The following is a 24022-nucleotide window of genomic DNA, read 5'->3' on the forward strand; positions in this document are numbered from 1 at the left end:
AAAACCACATCTAACCAGAGGCTAGATCAAATATTTATTACTAAATAGAAATAAAAAGCAAGGAACAAAAATAAAATTGGGTTGCCTCCCAACAAGCGCTATCGTTTAACGCCCCTAGCTAGGCATAAAGGCAAGGATAGATCTAGGTATTACCATCTTTGGTGTTGGGAAAGAAAAGAGAAAAATTCTTATCTATAGCGTTTATCTTTCTATTTTGAGAAAGCACGTGGCCATTAATGGATGAAGAAAGTTTAAGCACGTTACAGAAATTTGCATCTAAACTAGCCTTCATCTCTTTGATAATTTCATTTTGGTAAAAGCACAAAAGAGAAGTGGATTCAACCCTCTCACTCATGGGGTGCCCAAATATAGTTTTCATCTTTTCATAGGTATCTGTGGGATCCCCTTCAAGGAAACCTTCTTCAAAAATAGAATCTAAAACTTGCTTGAACGAAGAGGGCAAGCCAACATAAAAGCTTTTTAGGCATATCTCAATTTGATATTGGGGCACATAGCTAGCTCGGATCCTTAATAGCCTGTCCCAAGCATCTTTCAAAGACTCATCAAGTAAATAACGAAAAATTCCGGGATCATTTTCATCAAAATTATTCAAACTCTCATTGATAACCCCGGTAGGCCTTTCCATAGCATCATTATTTATGAGCTTAGAGAGGACAGAGGGACTATCCAAAGTATTAGAACCTTGGAGAGAACCCTTAGCCCTTTTCAATTTGCCAATGGCGCAAGAAAAACAATGGGAAGGAGGCGAATAAAACGGCAAGGGTGAAGTGGGGGAGAGGAAAACGAGAGGCAAATGGCAAATAATGTAATGGACTCCTAGGCAACGGCGCCAGAAATCCTTCTTGCTACCTCTCGAGCACTGCGTTGGTTGTCCCTTGAAGAGGAAAGGGTGATGCAGCAAAGTAGCGTAAGTATTTCCCTCAGTTTTTGAGAACCAAGGTATCAATCCAGTAGGAGGCTACACGCAAATCCCTCGTACCTGCACAAACAAATAAGAACCTTGCAACCAACGCGATAAAGGGGTTGTCAATCCCTTTACGGCCACTTGCAAAAGTGAGATCTGATAGAGATAATAAGATAAATATTTTTGGTATTTTTATTGTATAGATTGACAAGTAAAGATTGCAAAATAAACGGCGACAGAAATAGCTAGTTGACGGGAGATTAATATGATGGAAAATAGACCCGGGGGCCATAGGTTTCACTAGTGGCTTCTCTCAAGATAGCATAAATATTACGGTGGGTGAACAAATTACTGTCGAGCAATTGATAGAATAGTGCATAGTTATGAGAATATCTAGGCATGATCATGTATATAGGCATCACGTCCGCGACAAGTAGACCGAAACGATTCTGCATCTACTACTATTACTCCACACATCGACCGCTATCCAGCATGCATCTAGAGTATTAAGTTCATAAGAACAGAGTAACGCATTAGGCAAGATGACATGATGTAGAGGGATAAACTCAAGCAATATGATATAAACCCCATCTTTTTATCCTCGATGGCAACAATACAATACGTGTCGTTTCCCCTTCTGTCACTGGGATCGAGCATCGCATGATTGAACCCGAAGCTAAGCACTTCTCCCATTGCAAGAAAGATCAATCTAGTAGGCCAAACCAAACTGATAATTTGAAGAGACTTGCAAAGATAACCAATCATACATAAAAGAATTTAGAGGAGATTCAAATATTGTTCATATATAATCTTGATCATAAACCCACAATTCATCGGATCTCGACAAACACACCGCAAAAAGAATTACATCAAATAGATCTCCAAGAAGATCGAGGAGAACTTTGTATTGAGATCCAAAGAGAGAGAAGAAGCCATATAGCTAATAACTATGGACCCGAAGGTCTGAGGTAAACTACTCACACATCATCGGAGAGGCTATGTTGTTGATGTAGAAGCCCTCCGTGATCGATGCCCCCTCTGGCGGAGCACCGAAAAGGCCCCAAGATGGGATCTCACGGGTACAGAAGGTTGCGGCGGTGGAAATAGGGTTTCGTTGTGCTCCTGGATGTTTTCGGGGTATATGAATATATATAGGAGGAAGAAGTAGGTCGGTGGAGCTGCGAGGGGCCCACGAGGGTTGGGGCGCGCCCAGGGGGCAGGCGCGCCTCCCTGCCTCGTGGCCTCCTCGCTTCTTTCTTGACGTCCACTCCAAGTCCTCTGGATCACGTTTGTTCCAAAAATAACTCTTCCGAAGGTTTCATTCCGTTTGATATTTCTTTTTTGCAAATCACTGAAATAGGCAAAAAAAACAGCAATTTGGACTGGGCCTCCGGTTAGTAGGTTAGTCCCAAAAATAATATAAAAGTGTATAATAAAGCCCATTAAACATCCAAAACAGATAATATAATAGTATGGAACAATCAAAAATTATAGATACGTTGGAGACGTATCAATCACCACCACACTGTCGTGCTGGTTGTGATCCCATCTACTTATCCCCCTTCGCCTGCTGGATCAAGGAGGAGGAGACGACACTAAGCTGCACGTGTGTTAAACTCGGAGTGTCGTCCGTTGGGCACTAGATTGGTTTGGATCGCAAAGAGTACGACTACATCAACCGCGTTATATACGCTTCTGCTTTCAGTCTACAAGGGTATGTAGACACAATCCCCTCTCTTTGCCATGCATCTCCTAGATTAGATCTTGGATGTTTTATTGCAATTTTTTTGATTTTCATGCAATGCTACCCATCACATTTTCCTATAACTGTCCAAATATCGACACAATTACTTTCTTTGACTCTAGAACTACTTTAAACCCATCTTGACATAGAAGGGAGCCGCTTACTAGATCCTTGTTCATAGTAGGGACATGTTGCACGATCTTTTCGAAGTGAACTTCAGATCCACCGTGCCAATCCCACGAACAAAAGCATGTGACCCATTCCCCATTAGGACGGAAGAATCCCTTGCGACATGATAATAAGTAAACAAAGAGACGTCAGCACACACCTGAGCGTTAGTACCCAAAACAATCCACCAAGAAGATGATCGAAATACAGAAAGAACAATAGGTAAATTAGCATACCCATCAGTATTGCTAGCCGTCACCATGTTGACAGCCTTGGAGCTCGTTTTCCCTCTGCGGTCTACATGATCTGGGAATTCCTTGAAAAGTGTCCGGGCTTCCCACAGGCGTAGCACTCTAGCGCAACCTTGTTAAACTTCTTCTTCTTGAAGGTAGCAGTCTTGACAGGCTTGTTCGTCCCTTTGTTCTTGTTCCATGGGTACCTTTGCATCATATTGGCGGTAGGTTGAACCTCACCTCCTTTCTCAGTAGTGTCTTTAGCTCGAGCTTTATCTTTAACATCAAGAGGTGCAATCTGATTTTTCAACGAATATCTCTTGTCTCTTATGTTTCAGAGTTGTGGCAAAATTCCTCCATGAAGGAGGCAACTTTGCAATCATGCACCCAGCCTTTATCAGGTAGAACACACTTAAGGAGTTCCAGTTCCTTCACAATGCATTGTATCTCATGAGTTTGTTCAATCACAGGACGGTTATTCACCAGCTTGTAGTCATGCAAACTCTCCATGATATCCAGTTCACTGCCTGCATCTTTTGCACCGAATTTAACAGTCTTTTTATCTTGTTTGTGCATGTACACATCACGCAGACGGTCAATAAGAACATTCAGAATGCATCCCACAAACTTTCTCTGGTTTTCCTCAGAAATTCGCTTTGGAGCACCAACACTAACATGGAAAACTTTGAGCAGTAAGCCAGAGCGTGGACTTCACCTGCTACCTCTTAAAGTGCACACCAACAAACTTATTCGGCCTCAGTGCATCGGTGAATCTAGCCATAGTTAACTCAGGAAATTGCCTACATTTAGGGTTTTGGATTGCTGGAATATTAGGAAAATTCATGATTAATTCCAGTAAATAATTCATGACTAAAACAGAGGATAGCATGCAACAATCTAGCAAACTAGATGAACAGGAAAACATGCACAGTAGCATCACAAACGGAACAACATCTACATAGAGAGACATGAACATAAGATGATGGACGTACTGTTTTTTAGCTGCTGGCCTGCTGCACAAGCGACGTTGTTGATGACGATGTTGGTGACAATCTGTTGTTGACGGCGATGAAGACAACGATGAGTAGCACCGCCCGAATTGGACGGAAGACGATCCGTGACGATGAACTTGAGCAGTCACGCAAGGACAAATGGTTCCGGAGACCTGCTCTCCCGCACGCGATGTTCGGGATGGAGTAGACTATGGTGATGGCGCAAGTTCCGAGACGAGGCAAAACCCTAGGTTTTTTGGTGTGTCTTTGGACGAGGCCGGTAAACAGTATATATAGGAGGACCAGAGGTGGTATCGCGTCATGATCACGATCTCAAACCGACTTGGTTCCCAAGTCAAACTCACCGGATAAGGACCCGCATGTCGCATTTACGCACCACCCTGGTCAGGCGAGCGAGCGCGCATGTGTGATCTCCTCTTTCTTTTCTTAACACACCATTTAGTGTGGTGAAGAAAACATACTATATAAAGAGGTCATACTCTTTCTCAACCAGCGGTATTAGACTAAACTTTAGCCTTTTTTTCATAGGGCATTTTGAGATTTCAGAAATTGTTAATAAATTAAGCCAATTTATTTCTAACAATTTGTCCATGGATTCGACGATGTGGACATGCACGCCAGCAATCACGGCGGATGTGCCACCCTCCTTCGTTGTTACGGCAAGCGCCGTTTTCTTTTTTAGTAAATACGGCAAGCGTCGGGTGTTCCCACTGGCTTCTCGTGATCGTAGGCTTCAATGGGCTTCATCATTTGGGAAGAGAAAGGCCCTTATAAAAAACTCAAAAAAAAAAGAAAAAAAATAAGACCAACCCCATGACTAATCCTCATTTATAGAAGAAACTCCATAAGCACCACACGTCAAAGCCGGAGCTTGAACTTAGGTGGGCTGTCAACTACCCAACTGCCCAGCCAACGGGTCGATGCAAAAAGTTTACCACAACAAAATTGCAACACACGGGCCCGCATCCCCCGCCCGGGCTACGACTTCGAGATCCGTACGCGCGCCGCGCCCCGTCGTCGCCATTCGCAAAGGCGAAAGCAACGACGAAGAGATATGCCGCCACGAGTTCAAACTCACGAGCCGGGCGTTCCTCCAACGGTCCGGGTCCCGACACGCACCTCCGGCCAACACTGGCGCTCTGGCCCACGCGGCAGCGTCCCCGGGCCAGTCGTCCCTCGCCCTCGCCTTCTTTCGCGAAGCCCCATGCACGGCCGCTGCAGAAAGCGTCCGCGTGACGGCGTCCGCCGCGAATGGCGCGCCTCTTTGTCGCTCCGCAGCGAGGGACCACGCGCCAGCGTCCGAGACGGCCACGAGTGGCCCCGACACCGTGGGCCCCGTTTACCCCGGGCCGCTTTCCCGGCTTCGGGCTCGTCCTCCATTTCAAAATTTGAACCGCCCGAACGGCTCTCCCTGCCCAGCCTCGTAAACCGCAACCGAATTAAGCGCACGTCGCCCAACAAGTCAAATCCTCCCGTTTGGCCGTTCCGCCGCGTTCCCCATTCACGGACTAGCGCCCTCTCTTCTCATCAGTTCCAGAGACAACGCGATGGGCGCGTCGGGGAAGTGGATCAAGACGCTGGTCGGGCTCAAGCCGGCGGCGGCGGAGAAGGAGAGGCACGCCGGTGGGAAGGGCCGGAAGTGGAGCCGCCTGTGGCGGAGTTCGTCGGGCGGGCAGAGGGCCGCCGCGTCGGCGGCCGCCTCGGAGGTCTCCGAGACGTCCTCCGCCGCCGCCGACGCGCTCAGCTCCGTCGTCGCGGCCGTCGTGCGCGCGCCGCCCAAGGACTTCCGCGTCATCAGGCAGGAGTGGGCGGCCGTCCGCATCCAGACCGCCTTCCGCGGCTTCCTGGTAGGTCGCTCGCGTCGCGCCCTCAATCCGATTCCGGCGGCAAAGTTTCAGCTTCTTCAGCGTCGCGCTTCTTTTGGGTGCTCGTGCAGGCCAGGAGGGCGCTGAGGGCGCTGCGGGGGATCGTGCGGCTGCAGGCGCTGGTGCGCGGCCGCCGCGTGCGCAAGCAGCTGGCCGTCACGGTCAAGTGCATGCAGGCGCTCGTCAGGGTGCAGGCGCGGGCGAGAGACCGGCGCACGCGGCTCTCGGCTGACGGCCGAGACTCGCAGGATACGCTCGACGACCACAGCAGCCACGCGGATCCCGTCAAGGAAGCAGAGGTATATACTTTTGTTCAAGGATTAATTATGTTGTATACTACTCCTACTCCTACTTCGTAGTAGTATGATATTTATATATGCACTGTGCTTGGTCTGCTTGTGCAAATAGATAACCATACTGTCAGAAAGTAAAATTAGGTATTGTATACTTAATCAGCTGATGTGATGTGCTACTTTCTGGTTTTCTGAAACGAATGCGATGTGTTACTTTCACCAGATAGAGACTTGCTGCGGTTGCGGTAGGATTGCCCTCTTCATGATGAAAGATTGATATGACCATATGGACATTTATCTCACTTTATTTTAAGCAATGATTTGGGATAATGTTTTCTATTGACCATGATCGTCCAAGTGAGTTATCATAGTGCGCACTGGGCAGTGGCATTGTTTGGTGTGCCTTCCTTCGGAGATGCTACCAATAATGCATCTTTGAAAGTTGTTCTTGCCATGTCAGGCTTGCCGACTTGTGTTGTTTGAGTGTATTACCTACTAGCACAATTAGCATATAGTCCTCCACAATCCTATTCTTAATAATCATATGATGCTGCTGCAAACGATAAGAGAGTATTGGATGATCCTGCTGATATCTCCATGTTTGGCTGGCACTGTTCACATTGCAGACAGGATGGTGTGATAGCCAAGGAACTGTGGATGATGTCAGATCAAAGATACACATGAGACGCGAGGGCGCAATCAAGAGAGAAAGGGCAATTGCGTATGCTCTTTCTCACCAGGTACATCCTGCTCGAATAGTCTGGGCATATAAACAGGTTCTTCATCCTGTTTGACATTTTTTTAGAGAAAAAACAAGTTCTTCATCCTGTTTGACATGATGTCGTGTTTCTTTTTGCAGCGGAACTCAAACCACAATGGAAGACCTAGCTCTCCTGCTGTTTCTCTTAAGAATCATGGGACTAACAGGAGCAATCAGTGGAGCTATTTGGACGGGTGGATGGCAACAAAACCTTGGGAGAGTCGCCTTATGGAGCAATCACACAGCGAACAGACCAACTCACGTTGTTCAGAGAGTATCGACGAAATGAACGAGGTCAGCTCAAAGCTTTCTGAAGCAAGCTCAGTCAAGATCAGAAGAAACAATGTCACAACTAGGGTGTCAGCAAAGCCTCCTTCGGTAATCGCGGTATGCGACGAGAGTGCTCCGTCAACATCTTCAGTCACTCAGATGACCGGTAACCATTTCACGACATCAGAAAGGAGATCTGACTGTGGCCAGGGTGGTGCACCGAGCTATATGGGCTTGACCAAATCAGCCAAGGCAAGGCTGAGTGGTTCTTCTAGCACTCACAAGCCACCACTTCAAAGACAAGGATCTGCTGACAAACACAATTACAGCAGGGGGGCATTCTCTTCAATAGATGTTCAAAGCACCGCCGGCTCCGAGGTTTCGGTGACCTCAAAGAGGTTGAACGGTTTAACTCTGAAGGGTCGAGGCACTAGAAGAAGCATGGACAAGGAGAACGATGATCAGTCTAATTCTTTCTTCTAGGACGTGAATCCTATGATTATTCCCATATTAGAGGTCTACTAGTGCTAACATGTACGTATTTTGTCAGTTCAATGCCTCATTGCTTATTCTGATATCCATATTTATGGTGTACAAATGTGAAACCAGCCAAAGGTTGAACCTGTTGTTCTGTCTGCTGAATTACAAAATCTTCGGGGTTTAACTGCAGTTAGCCACTTAGGCTGGATGGTTAGTGGTTATTGCTAGTTCGGCTGGATTGCCAGAAATGAATTGATGGTAATTGAGTACTGAACAACAGAAGTAATCTGAGTGTACATTTATTTGGAGACTAATCATCTGCTCCTTGCTTTGTTCTACTCACAACATGTCGAGTGTATATCTCCTTACTGCAAACGGCAGCAATTTTGAATTGTATACTGAGATTTGTCTGCACCAAATCTCAATACTAGGCCCGACGTACTTGCTACCAATTCTTGATTGGAACTCTATTTATTTTATTTTGAAATTCGATGGCATGCAAATGTGAACAACATTATAGTCCCTCTGCAAATATTGAGTTTCAACCTTTTTTTTGGGTGGAGTTTCAACCTTGTTTGCCTCAAATTATTTTGGTAGATTTAAAAAAAAATGATTGGCCTTCAAAACAGAACAAAGAATGTAGAATTAGTAGTATGTGCTTTAGAAGCCAAAAAGGCAGCCAGTTTCAGCATCGATGCCTGCCTCGCCCCCTATATTGTCTTCCACTGAGGGCAAGTCCATGGCCGTTGTCGTGGCTCCGGTGTTGAAGATCATGCCTGAGCTTAGGGAGCTTTGTATGAGTCTGTCAGTGGAGAATATGAAGATGGACTCGTCGGCGACCTCATGTGAGGAACATGATTCATCTTTGTCACATGTGCATCTGAAGAATGTGGATGCGTGTGGTGTGTTGGCACCGACTTTTGAGAGCCGCTTGGTGACTGATCACTCGACATCCGGCAAGACAGATGGTTGCCTCGTGAAGGTGAAATCAAAGAGAAACAAACGCAAGAAGTGTGACGGTAAAGAGAAGGCATACGTGATTTCATGATGGATAGTGCTCACATTCTCGTGTTGTCGTCGTGGCTTTGATCTTCTGAGTCGTTGCATCGACGTTCTCACCAAGTGCTGAGGGTTGTGAGTGTTGTGTGTTAGGAGCATTGGGTGGGCAGTGTATGTGGTCGTGGTGCTGTGTTCTGTGAGTAGCCCTCTTTTGGGTTGTTTGTATCGGTTATCGCCTAGTTTTCCGTAAATTAATTAGGCAACTCTCTTCTTCTTAATTAATCGATGAGGCAATTCTTTTGCCTCCGTTTCGAAAAAAAGGGCGGCCAGTTTGTGGTGTGCTGTAATACAGGAGGAAATTGGGAGAGGTGATTTGCAGTCTTACGAAGTTTGTGTATTACAGAGTACTCGTATAGTTTTTCGAGAACTTGCCGAGGCAAGGGCAGGAATTGCTCAGTTAATTTAGTATAACCGGCCGAAAACAAAAGTACAAAAACTGAAGACAAGAAAACTCTAGTTTTTTAAAACAGTTTTCGGGGTAGTATTTAGACAAACACGCATACGCTAACATCAAGAAACATCGCCTGAGCCATACACAAGAGCAACGAGGCCCAAAACCGCTAGACACAACTCATGTGCAACCAAAACGACTCTCTGAAAAGATTTAATCCTCTATGAGACTCGCCACCACCTCTCCATGCAAGAATCGTGAACTAGCGTTATCAAGTAAAGAGCAACCAAGGACATCGATGAACTCATCTTAGCCAAGTCCATCTCCTTCTTTCCGTCGATGCCCACAAAGCACGGATCACCACGGCCGTCTGCAAAAAAAGTTGTTTATTGTACATTTCAACATAAGCTTTCATCTTTTTCTCCGCGGCCTCATCCTTGTCCATCTCTTCCAACTCTCCAAAGGCCTCCATCAACCTAAATTCCGCACGGTTGGCCGTTGGGATATTGCACATAGATCTCATCCTTGCCTACCTCTTTCACCTAAATTTCTCACGGTGTCAAATATTCCCTCCGTCCCATACTATTTGTGTTAGATTTGTCTTGATAAGTATGTACTATTTCCCTTCCGGTTTATAGGGCTTATCTTAAAATTTCTGTTTTTACGTTTTATAAGTCTCGTTTTATTTCTTCCCATCATATGTTTAGATTTTGAGGTGTATTAGACCGTTTCATGCAAGGACTAAGAGAAAACTCATCAATGCATGTAAATGTTTTTGGTCATTCATTGGCTACCCATGTATGCATCGTAATTAATGCATTGGTAAACACAATTTTTCAAGGAAAATGAGCACATTAATTGAGAACTTATGCTACAACAACAACAACAACAACAACAAAGCCTTTAGTCTCAGACAAGTTGGGGTAGGCTAGAGGTGAAACCCATAAGATTTCGTGACAAACTCATGGTTCTCGCACTGGATAGTAAGCTTCCATGCACCCATGCCCATGGCTAGTTCTTTGGTGATACTCTAATCCTTTAGATCTCTCTTTACGGACTCCTCCCATGTCAAGTTCGGTCTACCCCAACCTCTCTTGACATTATCAACACGCTTTAGCTGTCCTCTATGCACTGGAGCTTCTGAAGACCTGCGCCGAATATGCCCAAACCATCTCAGACGATGTTGGACAAGCTTCTCTTCAATCGGTGCTACCACAACTCTATCTCGAACACCTAACTATTGAATATGTTGCCTTTTAGTCGGCCAACACTCAGCGCCATACAACATTGCGGGTCGAAACGCCGTCCTATAGAACTTGCCTTTTAGCTTTTGTGGCACTCTCTTATCACAGAGAATGCTAGAAGCTTGGCGCCACTTCATACATCCGTGTTTGATTCAATGGTTCACACCTTCATCAATCCCCCCATCCTTCACAACATTGACATCAAAATATCGGAAGGTGTCCTTCTGAGGCACCACCTGCCTATCAAGGCTAACCTCATCCTCCACCTCATGCGTAGTAGTACTGAACCGCACCTCATGTACTCGATATTATTTCTACTAAGCCTAAAACCTTTCGATTCCAAGGTTTGTCTCCATAACTGTAACTTCCTATTGACCCTCGTCTGACTATCGTCTACTAGCACCACATTATCCACAAAGAGAATACACCATGGGATATCTCCTTGTATATCCCTTGTGGCCTCATCCATCACCAAAAAAAAGATAAGGGCTCAAAGTTGACCCCTGGTGCAGTCCCATTTTAATCTGGAAATCATCAATGTTGCCATCACTTGTTCGAACACTTTTCACAACATTATCCTACATGTCCTTGATGAGGGTAATGTACTTTGTTGGGACTTTGTGTTTCTCCAAGGCCCACCACATGACATTCCGCGGTATCTTACCATAGGCCTTCTCCAAGTTAATGAACACCATATGCAGGTCCTTCTTTTACTCCCTATATCTCTCCATAAGTTGTCGTACCAAGAAAATGTCTTTCATGGTCGACCTCCTAGGCATGAAACCAAACTGATTTTTTCTCACGCTTGTCATTCTTCTTAAGAGGTTGTTGAGGCATATATCTCTAGACATAGTTTTGGTGATTGATGACAACATGTTTGCGGACTAATCGTGTGCTTTGAGCTTTTCAGAGATTCATCCTTGGCACGAGACGATTTCTTTCCCCTCGGAGTGTTATTCAAGACGGTGTAGCTCTTTCGTTTCTATTTTGGTGAACTAGTTACGTAGGAGTCACCGTACTATCAAGAGGGGGTCCGCTTTGGTAAGGCTAGGGTGGAATCAACACGTACACATCCTTCTCACACCCTCTGAGCCTTTCCGCTTCAATGGAGAGCTCTTTCCCCTTTATTTGTGCTTCGTCTGGTCCCAGCGGTAGTACCGCGGTGCCCAGCGGTAGTACCGCTTAGGAGTCACAGGCGGCAGTACCGCTCCGCGGTGGTAGTACCGCCGGTGGGTCCTCAGCCGTAGTACTGCTGCCGTACCAGGCTCCTACCGCGTCGACTCGAGGGGGCCGCTTCTCGTGTCGGATTGTGCGGCACTATGCAGCGGCAGTAGAGCGGTAGTGCCGCTCATGAGCGGTAGTACCGCCCAACCACCGCGGCAGTACCGCACTAGGTCCCTCTCCACTTCTCTCTCTCCTGCCCTACAGATTGCACGGCAGTACCGCCTGGGGGAGCGGTAGTACCGCTAGGCGCAGCGGTAGTACCGTTGCCTCCTGCGGTAGTACCGCCCTCTACGGGGCTGTTTTGGGGGGTAACAGTTGGATTGTTCCCCCCACTATATAAGGGGGTCTTCTTCTCCAAAGTTGACTTACCTCTTCCCCCAAAAGCTCCATTGTTGCTCCAAGCTCCATTTTCGCCCGATCTCTCTCCCTAGCCAATCAAACTTGTTGATTTGCTCGGGATTGGTTGAGAAGGCCCCGATCTACACTTCCACCAAGAGAAATTTGATTCCCCCCACTAATCCCTAGCGGATCTTGTTACTCTTGGGTGCTTGAGCACCCTAGACGGTTGAGGTCACCGCGGAGCCATAGTCCATTGTGGTGAAGCTTCGTGGTGTCGTTGGGAGCCTCCAATTGAGTTGTGGAGATTGCCCCAACCTTGTTTGTAAAGGTTCGGTCGCCGCCTTCAAGGGCACCAATAGTGGAATCACGGCATGTCGCATTGTGTGAGAGCGTGAGGAGAATACGGTGGCCCTAGTGGCTTCTTGGGGAGCATTGTGCCTCCACACCGCTCCAACGAAGACGTACTTCGCCTCAAAAGGAAGGAACTTCGGTAACACATCCTCGTCTTCACCGGCTCCACTCTTGGTTATTTCGTCCCTTTACTTTCGCAAGCTTACGTGTGTTAAATCCCTTGCTTGCTTGTGTGCTTGTTGTTGTTGCATCATATAGGTTGCTCACCTAGTTGCATATCTAGACAACCTACTTTGATGCAAAGTTTAGGTAAAGAAAAGCTAAAAATTGTTAGTTGCCTATTCACCCCCCTCTAGTCAACTATATCGATCCTTTCAATTGGTATCAGAGCCTCGTCTCTTGATTAAGGAATTTACCGTCCGAAGAGTATGGTTGACGTCGTAGACGGTGTGGAGGAGCACTCCGGTGCGAATCCGGTCTCGTCTACGGGAGATGGGGGAACCTCGGTCTCTCGTGAGGAATTCAATGTGGCGTTGGACACATTGAAAAGCTCCATGACGATCGAGGTCGAAAGCATGTTTAATAAATTCTTAGAAGGGCTTAAACTTTCCACCGCACCGTTGAAAGTGGGTGATCCCGCTAACAAGGTGACGGATGCTACCTCCGACAAGGGGGAAGCTACTAGCGAGAAAGCTCCTTCTTCTAGTGGTAAAAATGGCACCGGCATCTTTGCTCATGTGGAACCTCCACTTGTCTATGGTGGACCGCTTCCTTCCACTCATTTGAATCATGCCGGCCCGGCCCCTAAGATTGAGAAGAATGTGGAATTTGATTCTTGGGTCTATCGTTTTAAGCGTCATTTAAATCATGTGAACACTAACCTTTGGAGAATCATTGAAGAAGGTTTTTATCCGCATGACCGAAGCGACTTCACTCCTAGAGAAGCCATGGATAATCAATTCAATGAGAATGCTCTCTTCATCATCCAAGAAGCAATCCCACCCGAAGATCTTCCTCATCTCCGGCCCTACTCCATGGCCAAAGATGCTTGGCACCAAGTGGTTTCCCTCTACCGGGGAAGTGCAAGCATTCAACGCTCCAACTATGAAGTGGTGCAAGATGAAGCCGATGAGTTTGCAATAAAAGAAGATGAAGAACCTCGTGAGCTATATCGGAGGGTAACCAAACTCGCGGTCTCACTCCGAGATCATGGAAGTAAGGACACGGATGATAATTGGATCAAGCGCAAATTCCTCAAGGCAATGATGCCATACCACAAAGCCATGTCCTCCGTCATTCGTCAGAGACCGGACTTCCACACTCTGTCCTCAAGTGAAGTGTTGGATGAGTTTGTTGCTATGCGCATCTTGGACAAGACCGCCGACAATGCGGTTCTTCGCTCTCAAAGAGTAAAGAAGCCCAACCTTGCACTGAAGGCCAAGGTTAGTTTGGAGGAAGAGGATGAAGAGGAAGAAGAGGAGAGCAACCTCGAAGATACGAAGTATGCCTATCATGAACACATGGCTCTTGCTTCAAGGCAATTTTGGAGCAAGAAGAACTCAAGGCCCAACTTCAACAAGAACAATTCAAGTGGTGCAAAGGGCAAGCAACGAGTGAGGACTTGCTTTAATTGTGGCAATGCGAGCCACTTTGTTGCGGAGTGCCCTTATGAGAAGAGGGAAGACAATGGTGGCAAGCTCATTCGAAAGGACAAGGCCAAGTCTTTTCCCAACAAGAGCAACTTCACCAAGAAGACTCCTCCCAAGGCATTGGTGGTTCAAGAAGAGTACAATGAGGATGATGATGATGATGAAGATGGTCTGTCGATTGCCATGGCCTCCGTTGCAATTGCGACGACTCCACGGGTGTCTCTCTTTGACTCACCCAATGAGAGCATCACCGCCAAGTGCCTCATGGCTAAAGCCACCAACAAGGTAACCCCCAACATCAAAACTACCATCATTAATCATCCTCCTTTGACGGATAGCATTGATGAACATGAGGGAACAAATGTGGAGGAGAATGAGTTTGAGACCTTTATGGGTAAACTCAAGGGTAAATCCAAGAAGCACTTCGTTGCCCTCTTGGAACAACTTGGTGAAGCCAATGACATGATTGAGGCTCACGAAGATACCATCTCTAAGATGGAAGGGCATAGTCGTGACTATGCCGACGAGATTTTAGATCTTTCCAATGCTCTTGAGAAAGAGTGTGGTCTTCGTTTGGCTCTTGAGGAGTCACACAACGATGATCATGTTAAGATAAAGAAAGATCTTGATCATGCTCTTGTTGTTTCTCGTGTGCTCAATTCCGAGAAAGCCAAACTTGGGGTTGACCTTGCTAGACTCAAGGAGGAGTTTGATTTACTTGACAAGGCTCACAAAGTCTTGAAAGGTACTCATGCTAGCCTCAAGGAGTCTCATGATCAACTCCAAGTGAAGCTAACCAAGGAGAAAGCCACCTTTCCTCATATGGTGTTAATTGATAATGCAAATGCTACTAACCCTTGTTGTGAGCATGTGCATCTTGTTGAGGAGAATGCTAAGTTGAAGGAGCAACTTGAGAAAGGCCTTGTGTCATGCATACAAGGTGAGAAGAACCTCAACGACCTTTTGAGAAATCAAAAGGAAGTTGTGGCCAAGGAGGGGACTGGGTTCGCACCCAAGCCCAAGAACAAGAAGAAGAATGACAAGACCAAACGACCTCCTCCTCTAAAGCAAACTTTTGTGAAGGAGGGAGAGGGTGCTTCCAAGGAGAAGAAGAACAATGCGAAGAGTGGCGGTGTCAAGAAGGGCAATGCCACCCCTCCCAACAAAGCCGGCGACTTTAACCCTTCTTATGTGTTATGCCGTGCTAGTGATGGGCATGTTTATGCCAAATTTGTTGGTTCTCCTCATGAGTATATTGAATGGTCTATTTGGGTTCCTAAGACCCTTGTTACTAACATCAAAGGACCCATCACAAAATGGGTACCTAAAACCAAGCATTGATCTCTTGTAGGTGTTTGCTTCCGGTGGGGGATCATGGTTGCTCGATAGTGGAGCTACAAATCATATGACCGGAAGCAAGGACTTGGTGGTGGACGTGCACAATATTCCATCTATGCCCACCAATGTCGAGTGGGGTGATGCCTCGTCTTCTAAGGTATTGGGACTCGGCAAGGTTGTCATTTCTCATGATCTCACGATCGAGAAAGTCATGCTTGTTGAGTCCCTTGCATACAATTTACTTTCCGTTCGTCAACTTGCAATCATGGGATTTGCCACTTTCTTTGATATCGATACCGTGGCCCTCTTGTGGAGCAAGACTCTTAAAGTAGCCTTTGTTGGGCATGTCGAGAACGGTCTATATGTGATTAACTTTTCGAAGCGACCCACTAAGACCGCGACATGCCTAATGGCTAAAGTTGACGTGGGATGGCTTTGGCATCGCCGTTTAGCCCATGTCAATATGAGATCTTTGCAAAGTCTTCTCAAGGGGGACCATGTCCGTGGACTAACGAATGTTAGTTTTGCTAAAGACCGTGCTTGCAGTGCTTGTATCGAAGGAAAGCTACATGAGAAGGCTCACCCTCCCACGACTATCATTTACTCGAAGAGGCCTTTGGAGCTCCTTCATTTGGATCTCTTTGGGCCTCCATCCTTTGATAGCCTTGGGGGTAGGAAGTATTGCTTGGTGATCGTGGATGACTATTCAAGATACACTTGGGTGTATTTCTTCAAGAGGAAGAGCGAGACCCAACAAACCGTCATTGACTTTGCAAATGAAGCGCAACGTCAACACAATGCAAAGATCTTGACTATAAGAAGTGACAACGGCACCGAGTTCAAGAACTACACATTGGATGAGTTTCTTAGTGATGAGGGGATCAAGCATCAATATTCCGCACCATATACCCCTCAACAAAATGGTGTAGCGGAGAGGAAGAACCGGACGTTGATGGATGTGGCAAGGACCATGATGGCGGAGTTCAAGTCTCCCTACAACTTTTGGGCCGAAGCCATCAACACCGCGTGTCATGCATCTAACCGTCTCTACCTCCGCAAAGGCTTGAACAAGACTCCATATGAGATACTCACCGGCAACAAGCCCAACCTCAAGTACTTCCGGGTGTTCGGGTGTAAGTGTTTCATTCTCAAGAAAGGTGTCCGTTTGTCTAAATTTGAGGCTAGAGCTTATGAGGGCATATTTGTTGGTTATGCTACAAACTCTCGTGCTTACCGTGTCCTCAATAAGTCCACGGGGCTTATTGAGGAGACGTGTAACGTGGAGTTTGATGAGAATAACGGCTCCCAAGTGGAGCAAAGTGGCACTTGTGATTTAGGTGATGAAATTCCTCCTCAAGCCATAAGAGGAATGGGTGTTGGATTTATCCTACCCATTGAGGAACCCCTTGTGTCCGAAGGAGAAGGACAATGCTCCACTCAAGTGGAGCCATCACCAACCCAAGGCCCACACGCTTCCGAAGAACATAGTGAAGGCCCTCAACCTAGTGAACAAAATCAAGGGCAAGATCATCCTCAAGGTGGTGATGAACCACCACATGATGCCCAAGGTCAAGTTCTCTCCACCAAGCAAGCTCAAGATCAAGAACAATCTCAAGACATCGATTAAGATGATCAAGTGACCGCTCCTCAACTCACCACCGAGGAGGAATTGGAGCGTCGTGCCACCAAGATTGCTTCCAAGCTCTCCACCAAGGGTCATCTCATGAAGAATATGCTTGGAAGCATTCAAAAGGGGGTAAGCACTCGTAGACAATTGGCAAACTATTGTGAACATCACGCGTTTGTCTCTTGTGTTGAACCCCAAAAGGTATATGAAGCACTCGAAGATCCGGATTGGCTTAATGCCATGCACGAAGAACTCAACAACTTCGAGTACAACAAGGTGTGGAGATTGGTTCCAAGACCAACCGGGAACCACAATGTCATTGGAACCAAGTGGATATTCAAGAACAAGCAAGATGCTCACGGGACCATCGTTCACAACAAGGCAAGATTGGTGGCACAAGGCTACTCCCAAGTCGAGGGTATCGACTACGGTGAAACCTTTACTCCCGTTGCTCGCCTTGAATCCATTCGTTTGTTGATTGCTTATGCCTCTCATCACAACTTTAAGTTGCAAGCTTTTCTTAGTGGTCCTATTAATGAGTTGGTGTATGTCAAGCAACCCCCCAGGTTCGAGGATCCCTACTTTCCCGATCATGTGTATCAACTCGATAAGGCACTCTATGGCCTTAAACAAGCCCCACTCGCGTGGTATGATCACCTTACCGAGTTGTTACAAGATCGAGGATTTGAAGTTGGGCTAATCGACCCCACTCTTTTTACTAAGAAGGTCAAAGGGGAGTTGTTTGTGTGCCAACTATATGTTGATGATATTATCTTTGGTTCCCCTAACAAAGCTTTCAATGAGGAGTTTGCCGCACTCATGACCTCAAAGTTCAAGATGTCTTCCATGGGAGAGTTGAAGTTCTTCCTCGGGTTTGAAGTGAAACAAAGAAGATAAGGAACCTTCATCAACCAAGCCAAATACACTCAAGACATGCTTAAGAGATTCAAGCTAAATGATGTCAAGCCGGCTTCCACTCCAATGCCCACCAAGTGCCAACTTGACATTGATCCCAATGGTAAAGCGGTGGATCAAAAGGTATATCGCTCCATGATTGGCTCCTTGCTTTACCTTTGTGCATCTAGACCGGATATCATGTTGAGTGTGGGAATTTGTGCACGATTTCAAGCCGCACCTAAGGAAAGCCACTTTGTGGCGGTCAAGCGAATCTTTTGATATTTGGCTCATACCCCAAACTTTGGCTTATGGTACCCAAGAGGAGCAAACTTCAAGCTTGTAGGATATTCGGACTCCGATTGGGCGGGAGACAAAGTGGATAGGAAGTCCACTTCCGGAGGGTGCCAATTCCTTGGTTGGTCTTTGATGAGTTGGTCTTCCAAGAAGCAAAGTTGTGTGTCTCTCTCGTCCACCGAAGCAGAGTATGTGGCGGCCGGTAGTTGTTGTGCACAACTCTTATGGATGAGGCAAACTTTAAAGAATTACGGTGTCATTTGTGACAAAGTGCCTCTTTGGTGTGACAATGAAAGTGCCATCAAGATCTCTCTCAACCCAGTGCAACACTTCAAGACGAAGCATATTGAGATTCGGTATCACTTCATCTGGGATCATATTAGGCGAGGGGAGATCGAGCTCAACTATGTCAACACTCATGATATCCTTGCAGATATTTTCACGAAGCCTTTGGATGAAGCAAGATTTCGCGAGTTAAGGCATGAGCTAAATATCATTGATTTGAGCAATGTTGCTTGAACCCTTGTACACCCCACCATACTCAACTTGTTATCTTGTTTAGGTGTAGGCATGGACATAGGGGGAGTGTTGTTCTCTCAATGAACTCTCCCTCCCCCCATTATGCATAAATTGATCAACTCTTTCACATTAGCCATTTTTATGGTACTTGTGCTTCAAAGACGAGTTTTGGTCATGGGCCCAAGGATAATTCTTCGCGGTGCCATACCAATTGACTCAAACATAGGTGGCTCCGGCCACCGCCCTCTCCTTGGAGAGGTTGTGTCTTGTGGTTGGTCCTTGTTGTCTCTTGCCTTTCTTTCTCTCTGTTAGCCTTAGTTTCCTCCTCTTGCTGTGTGTTTTTCCATTCTTTTTGAGCCAAGTTTTTTGTCTAGTCGTTGAGTCTCGCTGGGCGGTACTACCACCGGTGGTGCGCGGTACTACTGCTTATGTTGACAAGCGGTACTAACGCCCACCCGAGCGGTACTACCATGGGGGCGGGACCAGGGGGTTATGTCGGGGCGGGGGAGAGGTTTCGTCTCTCCCGTACCCATTCGCACCGCCCCCTCGTTCCTCTTCTTCTCTCCAGCGTCGCCTCACCGCGGGAGGGCTCCGGCGGGCCGCCGTCTCCGGGCCGTCCCTCTCCATTCCCTTTGGTGGAGTCGATCCCCACCCCGTCCTCTTGCCATGGATGCCGGTATTGCCCCCGTTCCTCCTCTCTTTTTGTCTAGTTCTCAGATCTAGTGTCTTGGGGCAATAGTGGTTGCATCTCTCGATTTTTGGCTAAATCTAGGCTTGAGTAGTTTGGAGAAAGCAACTAGACTGTTTGGATTAAGGTTTGGTAGGTTTATTTTTGAATTTGGCATCCCCGGTAGTGCCGGATCTGACCACGATAGTAGGGAACCACCGTTCCGAGTCTTGAGCGGAACTACCGCTCCGAGTGGAGCGGTACTGCCGCTTATGGCCAGCGGTACTACCGCTGCATGTCCGATTCCATCCTTTTCCTACCACTTTTTGATCCATGTTGTTTTGTTTGGAGGCTCATGCTCTTTCTTTCGTGTTGGTTCTTCTGTTCGTGTGTTTGGTACCAGGTGATGAACATCCTGAGCAGCAAGTCCGCCGTGTCAACCCCGGACGTGCAACATCTAAGCGCTACCGCACCTCTGAGTCAGTAGGTGCTTCCTCCAGTGCGCCTCCTCCGCCTCAACTCCAGAAGAAACCTGCCAACAGGCCGAAGCCAAGGGGCAAGACTGTGACTGAGTTGACTGCCAAGGAGTTCTGGGAAAGGCGTCGCCGCAACCCCTATGCGGAAGCCCAAGAACCCAATTTGGTCAACCGCCCGTTCTGGAACCGCTTTCAGTTTGCCATCTTCTTTGATGTGATCAAGGCCAAGAAGAATCTCTATGTTGATGTTCGCTCCATCGACACGGATGCCATGGAAAAGGATCCTGAGTACTTTGGTGAAGCTCTTCAGATGTGTTCTCGGCTGAACATTCTCAAGATCATGCAGTTCAACAGGGATTTTGATGCAGATTTGGTGGCTCAATTCTATGCTACTGTCCATCTTGGGACTGATGCAGAAAGGACTCTGACTTGGATGACAAATGGCAAGTTGCTTTCTGTCAAGTGGAAGGCCTTCATGGAGTTACTTGAGGTGGAAGATCACGGGCTTGAGACTCCTGTCGGCTTCCGCCCTCACCGCAATGCAAACTCCACACACAAGCAAGCCCTCTGGCCCTACTGTTCTGTGAAGGTTAACCCTGTGACTAAGAAGGAAACCTATGAGCTGTCTACCTTTCTGGACATCCTTCATCGTGTCTTTCGAGAGACTCTCTTCCCTCGCATCGAGAATCTGGATATGGTCCACTCCTATCTCGTGGACATGCTTCTCTTCTGCCAGCATGAGAAGGAAGCAAACATTGGCGAGTCCCTGGACATTTCTCATGTTATGTGGTATGAACTTCTTAGTGCCATTTCTGAGCGCAAGTGCCCAATCTATGGCCCGTTCATCATGCTGCCCATTGAGAAGGCTTGGGCTCGTGTCTATCCCAAGGTTATGCTGGAAACTGGAGAATTGGTTTCTCATGAGATCAAGCGTCTGAGGAAGAAGGACAATTGGGGCACCCCAGCTCCTAAATCCGGGGGTCCATCTACTGCTGCTGACATGGAGACCGAGGGCGGGACTGAGGCCGATGAGGACTATGAGCCTTCTGGGACAGAGCCCTCTTGGGCAAAGCAGTTCAAGCGCAAGATGAAGAAGCTCTTCTGCATGGAGTCTCATGGTCAGTACATGACTCATGTGGCTGAGAAGAAGGCCAGGGGGGGTCACAAGGAGCTCATGCGTCAGCTGGGTGCGACCATCGCCAGCGGTTCTGAGGGCCAGATCACTGAGGAGGAGGAGTGAATTAAGCAGCACTGTCCGTGGACCGATTCCGACACCGAGCAGTTTCCGCCTGAGGATGGTAGTGCGGATGACCCTGCCAGGATGTGATGAGTGTGCTCCTCAGTTTTCTTTCACCTGGATCCGTAGCAACGCTCTTTGCCCTTTTGGTGTCTCGATGCCAAAGGGGGAGAGAGCTTAGGGATTTGTGCTTTGTGGTGTCGTCGTTTCTTTGTAGTGTCGGTGTGTTTTCTCGCCATTTGCTTTGTTTGGTTTTGTGCCAGTGAGACCTAAGTTCCAGACATATGGTGTGAGACATATGCTACCCTATCTTTATCTATGTCTATCTAGTACTTTAGTAGTCATTTAGTATCTTATGAGTTGCTTGTTTATCCGGTTATTTACCCTGCTCTCATGTATCCTATGCTTAGGTTGTTGGACTATAAAATATAGGGGTGTGTTGATCCTAATGTGTGTGTCTTGCATTCCAAAGGCACTTCTAACTAGGTGCACACATTCAGTGGGAGCCCGTCTATATTTTGTAGTTCTAAGTATCTTTACTTTCATGTTATATCCTTGTGCAAATCCCTGGTTGTCATCAATCCACCAAAAAGGGGGAGATTGTTGAGGCATATCTCTCTAGACGTAGTTTTAGTGATTGATGACAACATGTTTGCGGACTAACCGTGTGCTTTGAGCTTTTCAGAGATTCATCCTTGGCACGAGACGATTTCTTTCCCCTCGGAGTGTTATTCAAGACGGTGTAGCTCTTTCGTTTCTATTTTGGTGAACTAGTTACGTAGGAGTCACCGTACTATCAAGAGGGGGTCCGCTTTGGTAAGGCTAGGGTGGAATCAACACGTACACATCCTTCTCACACCCTCTGAGCCTTTCCGCTTCAATGGAGAGCTCTTTCCCCTTTATTTGTGCTTCGTCTGGTCCCAGCGGTAGTACCGCGGTGCCCAGCGGTAGTACCGCTTAGGAGTCACAGGCGGCAGTACCGCTCCGCAGTGGTAGTACCGCCGGTGGGTCCTCAGCCGTAGTACCGCTGCCGTACCAAGCTCCTACCGCGTCAACTCGAGGGGGTCGCTCTCGTGTCGGATTGTGCGGCACTATGCAGCGGCAGTAGAGCGGTAGTGCCGCTCATGAGCGGTAGTACCGCCCAACCACCGCGGCAGTACCGCACTAGGTCCCTCTCCACTTCTCTCTCTCCTGCCCTCTAGACTGCACGACAGTACCGCCTGGGGGAGCGGCAGTACCGCTGGGCGCAGCGGTAGTACCGTTGCCTCCTGCAGTAGTACCGCCCTCTGCGGGGCTGTTTTGGGGGGTAACGGTTGGATTGTTCCCCCCACTATATAAGGGGTTCTTCTTCTCCAAAGTTGACTTACCTCTTCCCCCAAAAGCTCCATTGTTGCTCCAAGCTCCATTTTCGCCCGATCTCTCTCCCTAGCCAATCAAACTTGTTGATTTGCTCGGGATTGGTTGAGAAGGCCCCGATCTACACTTCCACCAAGAGAAATTTGATTCCCCCCACTAATCCCTAGCGGATCTTGTTACTCTTGGGTGCTTGAGCACCTTAGACGGTTGAGGTCACCGCGGAGCCATAGTCCATTGTGGTGAAGCTTCGTGGAGTCGTTGGGAGCCTCCAATTGAGTTGTGGAGATTGCCCCAACCTTGTTTGTAAAGGTTCGGTCGCCGCCTTCAAGGGCACCAATAGTGGAATCACGGCATCTCGCATTGTGTGAGGGCGTGAGGAGAATACGGTGGCCCTAGTGGCTTCTTGGGGAGCATTGTGCCTCCACACCGCTCCAACGGAGACATACTTCCCCTCAAAAGGAAGGAACATCGGTAACACATCCTCGTCTTCACCGGCTCCACTCTTGGTTATCTCGTCCCTTTACTTTCGCAAGCTTACGTGTGTTAAATCCCTTGCTTGCTTGTGTGCTTATTGTTGTTGCATCATATAGGTTGCTCACCTAGTTGCATATCTAGACAACCTACTTTGATGCAAAGTTTAAATTGGTAAAGAAAAGCTAAAAATTGTTAGTTGCCTATTCACCCCCCTCTAGTCAACTATATCGATCCTTTCAGAGGTGCTCAATGACTCGCTCCCATAACTTCATTGTATGGCTCATCAGCTTAATTCCATGGTAATTGGTACAACTCTGAACATCCCTTTTGTTTTTGAAGATTGGTACTAATATACTCCATCTCCATTCTTCTGGCATCTTGTTTGCCCGAAAAATGAGGTTGAAAAGCTTGGTTAGCCATACTATCGCTATGTCCCCGAGGCCTCTCCACACCTCAATGGGGATACAATTAGGGCTCATGGCCTTGCCTTCTTTCATCCCTTTTAAAGCCTCCTTGACCTCAGGCTCATGGATTTGCCGCACAAAACATCTGCTGATATCATCAAAGGAGTCATCCAGTTCAATGGTAGAACTCTCATTCTCCCATTGAACAAGTACTCCCACCATCTATGCTTAATCTCCTTCCCCTTCACCAGGAGTTGGTTTGCTCCGTCCTTGATGCATTTGACTTGGTTAACATCCCTCGTCTTCCTCTTTCGGATCTTGGCCATCTTATAGATGCCCCTTTCGCCTTCCTTCGTGTCTAACCATTGGTAGAAGTCCTCATACGCCCGACCCCTTGCTTCACTGACAGCTCACTTTGCGGTCTTCTTCGCAATCTTGTACTTCTCTATGTTGTCTGCACTCCTATCCAGGTATAGGCACCTGAAACAATCATCCTTCTCCTTAATAGCCTTCTGGACATCATAATTCCACCACTAGGTATCTTTAGCTTCGCTTCTACAAACTCCTTCATTCACATATTTTTCGCATCTCCTCCTTCCTCCCAAGGGCCTTTCTTAATGAGCCTCTCCTTGAACGCCTGAGCTACCTCCCCCTTGAGTTTCTACCACTTCGTTCTAGCGACTTTGGCACGCTTTTCCCACTGGACACGAATCCGAAAGCGGAAG

The 24022-nt window shown here is 47.3% G+C and overlaps 1 protein-coding gene across 2 annotated transcripts; it reads left to right on the forward strand.

Annotated features, from left to right (window-relative positions):
• Positions 1-5462: 5462 nt before the first annotated feature.
• Positions 5463-7940, forward strand: LOC109763888 (protein IQ-DOMAIN 6). 2 transcript variants are annotated; one of them, XM_020322755.4, is made up of 4 exons: positions 5463-5930; positions 6020-6247; positions 6868-7017; positions 7101-7940. In XM_020322755.4, the coding sequence occupies exons 1-4, from the start codon at positions 5631-5633 to the stop codon at positions 7752-7754; spliced, it is 1332 nt and encodes a 443-aa protein (XP_020178344.1). In that variant the 5' UTR covers positions 5463-5630; the 3' UTR covers positions 7755-7940. The 2 variants fall into 2 exon arrangements, with proteins under 2 accessions (XP_020178344.1, XP_020178345.1); XM_020322756.3 differs by having other exon boundaries at positions 5469-5930; positions 6868-6981.
• Positions 7941-24022: the final 16082 nt, after the last annotated feature.

The sequence above is a fragment of the Aegilops tauschii genome, chromosome 3, assembly GCF_002575655.3.
Source record: "Aegilops tauschii subsp. strangulata cultivar AL8/78 chromosome 3, Aet v6.0, whole genome shotgun sequence".
In the NCBI taxonomy this organism is placed as follows: domain Eukaryota; kingdom Viridiplantae; phylum Streptophyta; class Magnoliopsida; order Poales; family Poaceae; genus Aegilops; species Aegilops tauschii.